This window comes from Oncorhynchus keta, chromosome 5 (assembly GCF_023373465.1).
Source record: "Oncorhynchus keta strain PuntledgeMale-10-30-2019 chromosome 5, Oket_V2, whole genome shotgun sequence".
NCBI classification, from domain to species: domain Eukaryota; kingdom Metazoa; phylum Chordata; class Actinopteri; order Salmoniformes; family Salmonidae; genus Oncorhynchus; species Oncorhynchus keta.
The window spans coordinates 34402629-34415615 of NC_068425.1; the positions used below are offsets into that span (position 1 = coordinate 34402629).

Below are 12987 nucleotides of genomic sequence, written 5' to 3' on the forward strand. Positions count from 1 at the left end.
AATGGACTTAAAAATAATAATAGAATTCTAAGAAAGACCGACCACAGACTGCCGGACAGAACAGAGACAAACAAGCTATGAATAGCAGAGGGCTGCTGGAGGGAAACCTGGATGTCCACACAGAGAAACAGACAGAAACCTTGCTTACATTTGTATACGATCACGTCTCTATTATGCATGGGAATACTTGGGGAACAGATTTCTTAAAATAAAATCACTTGGAGATGATTTTCTGGTGTTTTTACAGTCTTCCAGTATTTCCAACCATGAAGATAAAAAATAAATAATAATAATAATAAATTAATAAAAAATAAATACAAATATATATATATACATACACACACACTACTTTTTTTGGCTCAGGTAGAAACGCTGCGGGTACCCTGGCGTAGCATACCCAACAGGCTAATGCTACAGCTAGCATACCCAACAGGCTAATGCTACAGCTAGCATACCCAACAGGCTAATGCTACAGCTAGCTTACCCAACAGGCTAATGCTACAGCTAGCGTACCCAACAGGCTAATGCTACAGCTAGCGTACCCAACAGGCTAATGCTACAGCTAGCGTACCCAACAAGCTAATGCTACAGCTAGTATACCCAACATGCTAATGCTACAGCTAGCGTACCCAACAGTCTAATGCTACAGCTAGCGTACCCAACAGACTAATGCTACAACTAGCGTACCCAACAGTCTAATGCTACAACTAGCGTACCCAACAGTCTAATGCTATAACTAGCGTACCCAACAGGCTAATACTATAGCTAGCGTACCCAACAGTCTAATGCTATAACTAGCATACCCAACAGTCTAATGCTATAACGAGCATACCCAACGGTCTAACGCTATAACTAGCATACCCAACAGTCTAATGCTATAACTAGCGTACCCAACAGGCTAATGCTACAGCTAGCGTACCCAACATAGTCTAATGCTATAACTAGCATACCCAACAGTCTAATTCTACAGTGAGTACAATGGTGTATGATGATGACAACACCACCTCGTCCCCCTAACCTGCAGCACAGCCACACTGCTGCTCCTCCACATGGAGTTGGCTGGTTGCAGCCCGCTCACAGCCCACTCATTCTAAGTATATCACTCCTGCTGCTTCAGACTTCAATGCATGCTACAGGAAATGTTATAATTCTCTCTTTGCTTATTGGTTATGTCGTTTCTAAATATTCTAAAGAGTTGTTTTCTCAAAAGCTTCATTTTCAGGAAAAGGAGCCGTACTGTTTGAATGGAGGTCCAGAGTAAGAACACCAAACACTTTGGCAAAGACATGGTCTGAATAACTGGTCTGAATAACTGTGGTGCTGAATAACTGGTCTGAATAACTGGTCTGAATAACTGGTCTGAATAACTGTGGTGCTGAATAACTGTGGTGCTGAATAACTGTGGTGCTGAATAACTGTGGTCTGAATAACTGTGGTGCTGAATAACTGGTCTGAATAACTGGTCTGAATAACTGTGGTGCTGAATAACTGGGTGCTGAATAACTGTGGTGCTGAATAACTGGTCTGAATAACTGTGGTGCTGAATAACTGTGGTGCTGAATAACTGTGGTGCTGAATAACTGATGATGAATAACTGTGGTGACGGGGGACAATAGGTGAAAGACAGACATGGTCTGAATAACAGACATGGTCTGAATAACTGTGGTGCTGACGGGGGACAGTAGGTGAAAGACAGACATGGTCTGAATAACTGTGGTGCTGACGGGGGACAGTAGGTGAAAGTGTAGCTGTTCAAACTGTCACGCCTTGGTCATTGTATTTTGTGTTTTTGTTATATGTTTTTGTAGGCCAGGGTGTGACATGGGTTTGTTGTTTTCGTATTGGGGTTTGTAGTATTTGGGATCGCGGCTATTAGGGGTGTTGTATAGGCTTGGCTGCCTGAGGCGATTCTCAATCAGAGTCATGTGATCCTCGTTGTCTCTGATTGGGAACCGTATTTAGGGAGCCATAGTTTCGCTTTGTATTTCGTGGGTGTTTGTTCCTGTCTCTGTGTTGTAGTCACCAGATAGGCTGTAATTAGTTTCACGTTCCGTTCCGTTGTTTTTGTAGTTAATATCAGTTATTTCATGTACCGCGTTCTTTCATTAAAGTCATGAGTAACCAACACGCTGCATTTCGGTCCGACTCTCTTCTTTCAACAGACGAACGTCGTTACAGAAACACCCACCACTCATGGACCGAGCAGTGTGGAAACTGGCAGGAGCAAAAGGAGGACGTTATGGACGGTAGAGGCATGGATTATACGACGTGGGAAGAAATCGACAGGTGGGCGGCCGACCCAGAGAGAGTGCAGGAGCCTGCCTGGGATTCGCTTCAGCAGTGCGAAGAGGGCTACAGGCGAATGGAGTCAAAAAAGAAAACACGGCGACGCAGAGCGAAAACCGAAAGTAACCCCCAATTATTTATTGGGGGAGAGCGCAGAGAGAGAGTGGCTGAGTCAGGAGTCAGACCTGAGCCTACTCTCCCTGTTAATTGTAAGGAGCAGCAATATAAGGACTTCTGGTCTTGGGAGATGATATTAGACGGAAAAGGACCCTGGGCGCAGCCGGGAGAATATCGCCGTCCCAAGGAGGAAATAGAAGTAGCTAAAGCGGAGAGGCGTGAGTATGAGGAGGCAGCACTGCGACGCGGTTGGAAGCCGGAAAAGCAACCCAAAAAAATTATTGGGGGGAGGCTAGAAGGGAGAATAGTTATGCCAGGTAGGAGACCTGCGCAAACTCCCTGTGCTCACCGTTGGGCTAGAGAGACCGGGCAGGCACCGTGTTATGCTCTGGAGTGCACAGTGTTTCCAGTGCGGGTGCAGAGCCAGGTGCGGCACATACCAGCCCTTCCTATTGGCCGGGCTAGAGTGGTCATCGAGCCAGGTAAGCTTGGGCAGGCTCGGTGCTCAAGAGCTCCAGTGCGCCTGCACGGTCCGGTCTATCCAGAGCCACCTCTACACACCAGTCCTCCGGTAGCAGCTCCCCGCACCAGGCTTCCTGTGCGTGTCCTCAATCCAGTACCACCAGTTCCAGCACCACGCACCAGGCCTCCAGTGCGCCTCGCCTGTTCAGCGCAGCCAGAGCCTTTCTCCTCTCCTGCGCTGCCGGAGTCTCCAGTCTGCCCAGCGCGGCCAGTGCTCCCAGTCTGCCCAGCACCGCCAGTCTCCCAGTCTGCCCAGCGCCGCCAGTGCTCCCAGTCTGCCCAGCGCCGCCAGTGCTCCCAGTCTGCCCAGCGCCGCCAGTCTCCCAGCCCAGCGCCGCCAGTGCTCCCAGTCTGCCCAGCGCTCAGCTATCACCATTGAGACCGTGTCTGTGCCTCAGCGCCGCCAGTTGGGCAAAACTAAACATGCGCGGTGTTCGCCTTAGCAATCTCACTAGGATAAAGACCACCTCCATTCCTGTCATTACTGAAAGAGATCATGATACCAGTCACATCTCAAAATAGGGCTACTTAATCTTAGATCCCTTACTTCAAAGGCAATTATAGTCAATGAACTAATCACCAGATCATAATCTTGATGTGATTGGCCTGACTGAAACATCTCTTAAGCCATGAATTTACTGTGTTAAATGAGCCTCAGTCCTGGCTACACTAACCATATCCCCCAGCATCCCGCAAAGGCGGAGCTAACATTTACGATAGCAAAGTTTCAATTTACAAAAAAAAAAAATGACGTTTTCCAGTCTTTTGAGCTTCTAGTCATGAAATCTATGCAGCCTACTCAATCACTTTTTATAGCTACTGTTTACAGGCCTCTGGGCCATATACAGCGTTTCTCACTGAGTTCCCTGAATTCCTTCCAGACCTTGTAGTCATTGCAGATAATATTCTAATCTTTGGTGACTTTAATATTCACATGGAAAAGTCCACAGACCCACTCCAAAGGCTTTTGGAGCCATCATCGACTCAGTGGGTTTGTCCAACATGTCTCTGGACCCACTCACTGTCACAGTCATACGCTGGACCTAGTTTTGTCCCATGGAATAAATGTTGTGGATCTTAATGTTTTCCTCATAATCCTGGACTATCGGACCACCATTTTATTACGTTTGCAATTGCAACAAATAATCTGCTCAGACCCCAACCAAGGAACATCAAAAGTCGTGCTATAAATTCACAGACAACACAAAGATTCCTTGATGCCCTTCCAGACTCCCTCTGCCTACCCAAGGACGCCAGAGGACAAAAATCCGTTAACCACCTAACTGAGGATCTCAATTTAACCTTGCTGCAATACCCTAGATGCAGTTGCACCCCTAAAAACTAAAAAAATGTCTCATAAGAAACTAGCTCCCTGGTACACAGAAAATACCCGAGCTCTGAAGCAAGCTTCAGAAAATTGGAACGGAAATGGCGCCACACCAAACTGGAAGTCTTCCGACTAGCTTGGAAGGACCCACCCTATGGTACCCTGCAGTACCGAAGAGCCCTTACTGCTGCTCGATCGTCCTATTTTCTAACTTAATTGAGGAAAATAAGAACAATCCGAAATTCCTTTTTGATACTGTGGCAAAGCTAACTAAAAAGCAGCATTCCCCAAGAGGGATGACTTTCACTTTAGCAGTGATAAATTCATGAACTTCTTTGAGGAAAAGATTATGATTATTAGAAAGCAAATTACGGACTCCTCTTTAAACCTGCGTATTCCTCCAAACCTCAGTTGTCCTGAGTCTGCACAACTCTGCCAGGACCTAGGATCAAGAGAGACGCTCAAGTGTTTTAGTACTATATCTCTTGACACAATGATGAAAATAATCATGGCCTCTAAACCTTCAAGCTGTATACTGGACCCTATTCCAACTAAACTACTGAAAGAGCTGCTTCCTGTGCTTGGCCCTCCTATGTTGAACATAATAAACGGCTCTCTATCCACTGGATGTGTACCAAACTCACTAAAAGTGGCAGTAATAAAGCCTCTCTTGAAAAAGCCAAACCTTGACCCAGAAAATATAAAAAACTATCGGCCTATATCGAATCTTCCATTCCTCTCAAAGATTTTAGAGAAGGCTGTTGCGCAGCAACTCACTGCCTTCCTGAAGACAAACAATGTATACGAAATGCTTCAGTCTGGTTTTAGACCCCATCATAGCACTGAGACGGCACTTGTGAAGGTGGTAAATGACATTTTAATGGCATCGGACCGAGCTCTGCATCTGTCCTCGTGCTCCTAGACCTTAGTGCTGCTTTTGATACCATCGATCACCACATTCTTTTGGAGAGATTGGAAACCCAAATTGGTCTACACGGACATGTTCTGGCCTGGTTTAGGTCTTATCTGTCGGAAAGATATCAGTTTGTCTCTGTGAATGGTTTGTCCTCTGACAAATCAACTGTACATTTCGGTGTTCCTCAAGGTTCTGTTTTAGGACCACTATTGTTTTCACTATATATTTTACCTCTTGGGGATGTTATTCGAAAACATAATGTAAACTTTCACTGCTATGCGGATGACACACAGCTGTACATTTCAATGAAACATGGTGAAGCCCCAAAATTGCCCTCGCTAGAAGCATGTGTTTCAGACATAAGGAAGTGGATGGCTGCAAACTTTCTACTATTAAACTCGGACAAAACAGAGATGCTTGTTCTAGGTCCCAAGAAACAAAGAGATCTTCTGTTGAATCTGACAATTAATCTTAATGGTTGTACAGTCGTCTCAAATAAAACTGTGAAGGACCTCGGCGTTACTCTGGACCCTGATCTCTCTTTTGAAGAACATATCAAGACCATTTCGAGGACAGCTTTTTTCCATCTACGTAACATTGCAAAAATCAGAAACTTTCTGTCCAAAAATGATGCAGAAAAATTAATCCATGCTTTTGTCACTTCTAGGTTAGACTACTGCAATGCTCTATTTTCCGGCTACCCGGATAAAGCACTAAATAAACTTCAGTTAGTGCTAAATACGGCTGCTAGAATCCTGACTAGAACCAAAAAATTTGATCATATTACTCCAGTGCTAGCCTCTCTACACTGGCTTCCTGTCAAAGCAAGGGCTGATTTCAAGGTTTTACTGCTAACCTACAAAGCATTACATGGGCTTGCTCCTACCTACCTCTCTGATTTGGTCCTGCCGTACATACCTACACGTACGCTACGGTCACAAGACGCAGGCCTCCTAATTGTCCCTAGAATTTCTAAGCAAACAGCTGGAGGCAGGGCTTTCTCCTATAGAGCTCCATTTTTATGGAACGGTCTGCCTACCCATGTCAGAGACGCAAACTCGGTCTCAACCTTTAAGTCTTTACTGAAGACTCATCTCTTCAGTGGGTCATATGATTGAGTGTAGTCTGGCCCAGGAGTGGGAAGGTGAACGGAAAGGCTCTGGAGCAACGAACCGCCCTTGCTGTCTCTGCCTGGCCGGTTCCCCTCTTTCCACTGGGATTCTCTGCCTCTAACCCTGTTACGGGGCTGAGTCACTGGCTTGCTGGGGCTCTCTCGTGCCGTCCCTGGGGGTGCGTCACCTGGGTGGGTTGATTCACTGTTGTGGTCGGCCTGTCTGGGTTGCCCCCCTTGGTTGTACCGTGGCGGAGATCTTTGTGGGCTATACTCGGCCTTGTCTCAGGATGGTGAGTTGGTGGTTGAAGATATCCCTCTAGTGGTGTGGGGGCTGTGCTTTGGCAAAGTGGGTGGGGTTATATCCTTCCTGTTTGGCCCTGTCCGGGGGTGTCCTCGGATGGGGCCACAGTGTCTCCTGACCCCTCCTGTCTCAGCCTCCAGTATTTATGCTGCAGTAGTTTATGTGTCGGGGGCTAGGGTCAGTTTGTTATATCTGGAGTACTTCTCCTGTCCTATTCGGTGTCCTGTGTGAATCTAAGTGTGCGTTCTCTAATTCTCTCCTTCTCTCTTTCTTTCTCTCTCTCGGAGGACCTGAGCCCTAGGACCATGCCCCAGGACTACCTGACATGATGACTCCTTGCTGTCCCCAGTCCACCTGGCCATGCTGCTGCTCCAGTTTCAACTGGCCTGGGCCCTAGGACCATGTCCCAGGACTACCTGACATGAGGACTCCTTGCTGTCCCCAGTCCACCTGGCCATGCTCCTGCTCAGTTTCAACTGTTCTGCCTTACTATTATTCAACCATGCTGGGTCATTTATGAACATTTGAACATCTTGGCCACGTTCTGTTATAATCTCCACCCGGCACAGCCAAAGTCTCTGGCCACCCCACATATGCTCTCTCTAATTCTCTCTTTCTTTCTCTCTCTCTCAGAGGACCTGAGCCCTAGGACAGTGCCCCAGGACTACCTGACATGATGGCTCCTTGCTGTCCCCATTCCACCTGACTGCTGCTGCTCAGTTTCAACTGTTCTGCCTTATTATTATTCGACCATGCTGGTCATTTATGAACAGAACATCTTGGTCATGTTCTGTTATAATCTCTACCCGGCACAGCCAGAAGAGGACTCCACCCCACATAGCCCGGTTCCTCTCTAGGTTTCTTCCTAGGTTTTGGCCTTTCTAGGGAGTTTTCCAGCCACCGTGCTTTTACACCTGCATTGTTTGCTGTTTGGGGTTTTAGGCTGGGTTTCTGTACAGCACTTTGAGATATCAGCTGATGTACAAGGGCTATATAAATAAATTCTTTGATTTGATCTGTCCGACAACCAGTCTCTTCCAGATCTGCTTGTCAACCTGAATCTTCCAGTTCCGCCAGCCAGCCAGGATTTACCGGAGCCTACTACCTGCCTGAGCTTCCTCTCAGTACTGGGCTTCAAATCAAATCAAATCAAATTTATTTATATAGCCCTTCGTACATCAGCTGATATCTCAAAGTGCTGTACAGAAACCCAGCCTAAAATCCCAAACAGCAAACAATGCAGGTGTAAAAGCACGCTCCCTCTCAGTACTGGGCTGCCCCTCTGTCCCGAGATGCCCCTCTGTCCCGAGATGCCCCTCTGTCCCGAGATGCCCCTCTGTCCCGAGATGCCCCTCTGTCCCGAGATGCCCCTCTGTCCCGAGATGCCCCTCTGTCCCGAGATGCCCCTCTGTCCCGAGATGCCCCTCTGTCCCGAGATGCCCCTCTGTCCCGAGATGCCCCTCAGTTATGTGGGGATCTGGGTGAGGACTATTAGGCCATGGTCGGCGGAGAAGGTGGATAATCCCAGGACGCGAAGGGGAGGAACTAGGACATTAATGGAGTGGGGTCCACGTCCCGAGCCAGAACCGCCACCATGGACAGACGCCCACCCGGACCCTCCCTATGCTCGAGGTGCGTCCGGGAGTCCGCACCTTAGGGGGGGGGGGGGTTCTGTCACGCCTTGGTCATTGTATTTTGTGTTTTTGTTATATGTTTGGGTAGGCCAGGGTGTGACATGGGTTTATATGTTGTTTTCGTATTGGGGTTTGTAGTATTTGGGATCGCGGCTATTAGGGGTGTTGTATAGGCTTGGCTGCCTGAGGCGATTCTCAATCAGAGTCATGTGATCCTCGTTGTCTCTGATTGGGAACCGTATTTAGGGAGCCATAGTTTCGCTTTGTATTTCGTGGGTGTTTGTTCCTGTCTCTGTGTTGTAGTCACCAGATAGGCTGTCATTAGGTTCACGTTCCGTTCCGTTGTTTTTGTAGTTAGTATCAGTTATTTCATGTACCGTGTTCTTTCATTAAAGTCATGAGTAACCAACACGCTGCATTTCGGTCCGACTCTCTTCTTTCAACAGACGAACGTCGTTACACAAACACAAAGTGTGTGTGTGTGTGTTTGGGCCGGGATGAAAATCGTTAGTATGTTGGGAAGGAAACAGAAAACAAAGCGGATTTAAAACTTCTGCAGGAAAACAGAATGTTGGAAACAAACATCATTATGTTGTCATCCAGAGTCCTGTATTTTCCCCCAAGCTACAGCACACAGTATTCTACAGAAGGTTTCTAAAAGGAACAAAGAGTTAAATATGCTCTGTGTTTTCATTTTCGGCATGGAAAAACCATTGATATCATCACAGCCCTAGTGTGTGTGTGTGTGTGTGTGTGTGTGTGTGTGTGTGTGTGTGTGTGTGTGTGTGTGTGTGTGTTTCAGCCATTTAGTCAGATGCTCACCGTCAGGTAACGAGCATCCAGCTCAACCTTCTTCTCCAGCTCAGACAGCAGCTCGTTGTGGAAAGATTTCAGCTGCATGGACAGACAGATGGAGAGATTGAGGGGTGAAGAGAAGCACAGGGTTAACGGTGACATCACTCTCACAACAGAACAGAGTTAGGACCAGGTGTTCATCCTGACCATGTGATCATATAGGAGGAACATAACATATTCTAAGCCTTAGAACAACACAAATACATGCTGATAACGCTGGTTTTACAACCGCTGTTTTTTCTATCCATCGGCAGGACAGAACGGCAGCTTCAGGTCCGCTCAGGGGAGGGGGCGTGTCTTTATTAACAGGACAGAACGGCAGCTTCAGGTCCGCTCAGGGGAGGGGGCGTGTCTTTATTAACAGGACAGAACAGCAGCTTCAGGTCCGCTCAGGGGAGGGGGTGTCTTTATTAACAGGACAGAACAGCAGCTTCAGGTACGCTCAGGGGAGGGGGTGTCTTTATTAACAGGACAGAACGGCAGCTTCAGGTCCGCTCAGGGGAGGGGGCGTGTCTTTATTAACAGGACAGAACGGCAGCTTCAGGTCCGCTCAGGGGAGGGGGTGTGTCTTTATTAACAGGACAGAACGGCAGCTTCAGGTCCGCTCAGGGGAGGGGCGTGTCTTTATTAACAGGACAGAACGGCAGCTTCAGGTCCGCTCAGGGGAGGGGGTGTGTCTTTATTAACAGGACAGAACGGCAGCTTCAGGTCCGCTCAGGGGAGGGGGTGTGTCTTTATTAACAGGACAGAACGGCAGCTTCAGGTCCGCTCAGGGAGGGGTGTCTTTATTAACAGGACAGAACAGCAGCTTCAGGTCCGCTCAGGGAGGGGGTGTGTCTTTATTAACAGGACAGAACGGCAGCTTCAGGTTATTAACAGGACAGAACGGCAGCTTCAGGTCCGCTCAGGGGAGGGGGTGTGTCTTTATTAACAGGACAGAACGGCAGCTTCAGGTCCGCTCAGGGGAGGGGGCGTGTCTTTATTAACAGGACAGAACGGCAGCTTCAGGTCCGCTCAGGGGAGGGGGCGTGTCTTTATTAACAGGACAGAACGGCAGCTTCAGGTCCGGGGAGGGGCTCAGGGAACAGCAGGGTCCGCGGGGAGGGGGCGTGTCTTTATTAACAGGACAGAACAGCAGCTTCAGGTCGCTCAGGGGAGGGGGCGTGTCTTTATTAACAGGACAGAACAGCAGCTTCAGGTACGCTCAGGGGAGGGGGCGTGTCTTTATTAACAGGACAGAACGGCAGCTTCAGGTCCGCTCAGGGGAGGGGGCGTGTCTTTATTAACAGGACAGAACAGCAGCTTCAGGTACGCTCAGGGGAGGGGGCGTGTCTTTATTAACAGGACAGAACAGCAGCTTCAGGTACGCTCAGGGGAGGGGGCGTGTCTTTATTAACAGGACAGAACAGCAGCTTCAGGTACGCTCAGGGGAGGGGGCGTGTCTTTATTAACAGGACAGAACAGCAGCTTCAGGTCCGCTCAGGGGAGGGGGCGTGTCTTTATTAACAGGACAGAACAGCAGCTTCAGGTCCGCTCAGGGGAGGGGGCGTGTCTTTATTAACAGGACAGAACAGCAGCTTCAGGTCCGCTCAGGGGAGGGGGCGTGTCTTTATTAACAGGACAGAACGGCAGCTTCAGGTCCGCTCAGGGGAGGGGGCGTGTCTTTATTAACAGGACAGAACGGCAGCTTCAGGTCCGCTCAGGGGAGGGGGCGTGTCTTTATTAACAGGACAGAACGGCAGCTTCAGGTCCGCTCAGGGGAGGGGGCGTGTCTTTATTAACAGGACAGAACAGCTTCAGGTCCGCTCAGGGAGGGGTGTGTCTTTATTAACAGGACAGAACGGCAGCTTCAGGTCCGCTCAGGGAGGGGGTGTGTCTTTATTAACAGGACAGAACAGCAGCTTCAGGTCCGCTCAGGGGAGGGGGCGTGTCTTTATTAACAGGACAGAACGGCAGCTTCAGGTCCGCTCAGGGGAGGGGGCGTGTCTTTATTAACAGGACAGAACAGCAGCTTCAGGTCCGCTCAGGGGGGGTGTCTTTATTAACAGGACAGAACAGCAGCTTCAGGTCCGCTCAGGGGAGGGGGCGTGTCTTTATTAACAGGACAGAACAGCAGCTTCAGGTACGCTCAGGGGAGGGGGCGTGTCTTTATTAACAGGACAGAACAGCAGCTTCAGGTCCGCTCAGGGGAGGGGGCGTGTCTTTATTAACAGGACAGAACAGCAGCTTCAGGTCCGCTCAGGGGAGGGGGCGTGTCTTTATTAACAGGACAGAACAGCAGCTTCAGGTCCGCTCAGGGGAGGGGGCGTGGCTTTATTAACAGGACAGAACAGCAGCTTCAGGTACGCTCAGGGGAGGGGGCGTGTCTTTATTAACAGGACAGAACAGCATCTTCAGGTATGCTCAGGGGAGGGGGCGTGTCTTTATTGTGGCAGGGCTTACAAACTATCACGCATTACAAAGGGAAACCCAGCCGCGAGCTGCCCGGTGACGCAAGCCTACCAGACGAGATAAATACCTTCTATGCTCGCTTCGAGGCAAGCAACACTGAATCATGCATGAGAGCACCAGCTGTTCCAGACAACTGTGTGATCACACTCGCCGTAGCCAATGTGAGTAAGACCTTGAAACAGGTTAACATTAACAGGGCCAGACGGATTACCACGATGCATACTCGGCGCATGCGCTGACCAGCTTGCAAGTGTCTTCACTGACCACCATAGTCCCTGTGCCCAAGAACACCACGGTAACTAGTCTAAATGACTATCGCCCCGTAGCACCCACATCTGTTGCCATGAACTGCTTTGAAAGACTTGTCATGGCTCACATCAACACCATCATCCCAGACACCCTGGACCCACTCTAATTTGCGTACCTCCCCAACAGACGACACAATCTCTACTTTACTCCACACTGCCCTTTCCCACCTGGACAGAAGGAACACCTACATAACAATGCTGTTCTTAGACTACAGCTCAGCATTTAAATCAAAGCTATTTGACCTCTATTCCTACAGTACACCATCTCCTCTAGCAATCTGCTTATGAATGTGTCATAAAGTCCTTATGAAGGTTCATATACCCACCATCTCCTCTAGCAATCTGCTTATGAATGTGTCATAAAGTCCTTATGAAGGTTCATATACCCACCATCTCCTCTAGCAATCTGCTTATGAATGTGTCATAAAGTCCTTATGAAGGTTCATATACCCACCATCTCCTCTAGCAATCTGCTTATGATTGTGTCATAAAGTCCTTATGAAGGTTCATATACCCACCATCTCCTCTAGCAATCTGCTTATGAATGTGTCATAAAGTCCTTATGAAGGTTCATATACCCACCATCTCCTCTAGCAATCTGCTTATGAATGTGTCATAAAGTCCTTATGAAGGTTCATATACCCACCATCTCCTCTAGCAATCTGCTTATGATTGTGTCATAAAGTCCTTATGAAGGTTCATATACCCACCATCTCCTCTAGCAATCTGCTTATGAATGTGTCATAAAGTCCTTATGAAGGTTCATATACCCACCATCTCCTCTAGCAATCTGCTTATGAATGTGTCATAAAGTCCTTATGAAGGTTCATATACCCACCATCTCCTCTAGCAATCTGCTTATGAATGTGTCATAAAGTCCTTATGAAGGTTCATATACCCACCATCTCCTCTAGCAATCTGCTTATGAATGTGTCATAAAGTCCTTATGAAGGTTCATATACCCACCATCTCCTCTAGCAATCTGCTTATGAATGTGTCATAAAGTCCTTATGAAGGTTCATATACCCACCATCTCCTCTTGCAATCTGCTTATGAATGTGTCATAAAGTCCTTATGAAGGTTCATATACCCACCATCTCCTCTAGCAATCTGCTTATGATTGTGTCATAAAGTCCTTATGAAGGTTCATATACCC

General features: G+C 48.1%; 1 protein-coding gene and 1 long non-coding RNA gene across 32 annotated transcripts in view; one reads left to right on the forward strand and one right to left on the reverse strand.

Annotated features, from left to right (window-relative positions):
• LOC118372694 (brain-specific angiogenesis inhibitor 1-associated protein 2-like) overlaps positions 1–12987 on the reverse strand; it is a 163095-nt gene that overhangs the window by 63370 nt on the left and 86738 nt on the right. For all 31 annotated transcript variants that reach the window (XR_008137182.1, XR_008137178.1, XR_008137181.1 and 28 more), the window contains exon 4: positions 9040–9111. Coding sequence is in view for 8 of the 31 variants with exons in the window: in XM_052519775.1 (XP_052375735.1) it covers positions 9040–9111 (72 nt within the window). In the remaining 23 variants the exon portion in view is untranslated. The remainder of the gene's footprint in view (positions 1–9039; positions 9112–12987) is intronic.
• On the forward strand, positions 11381–12961 carry LOC127930209 (uncharacterized). Its single transcript, XR_008137195.1, has 3 exons — positions 11381–12271; positions 12336–12463; positions 12528–12961. It is a non-coding gene; the product is annotated as an uncharacterized LOC127930209 (long non-coding RNA).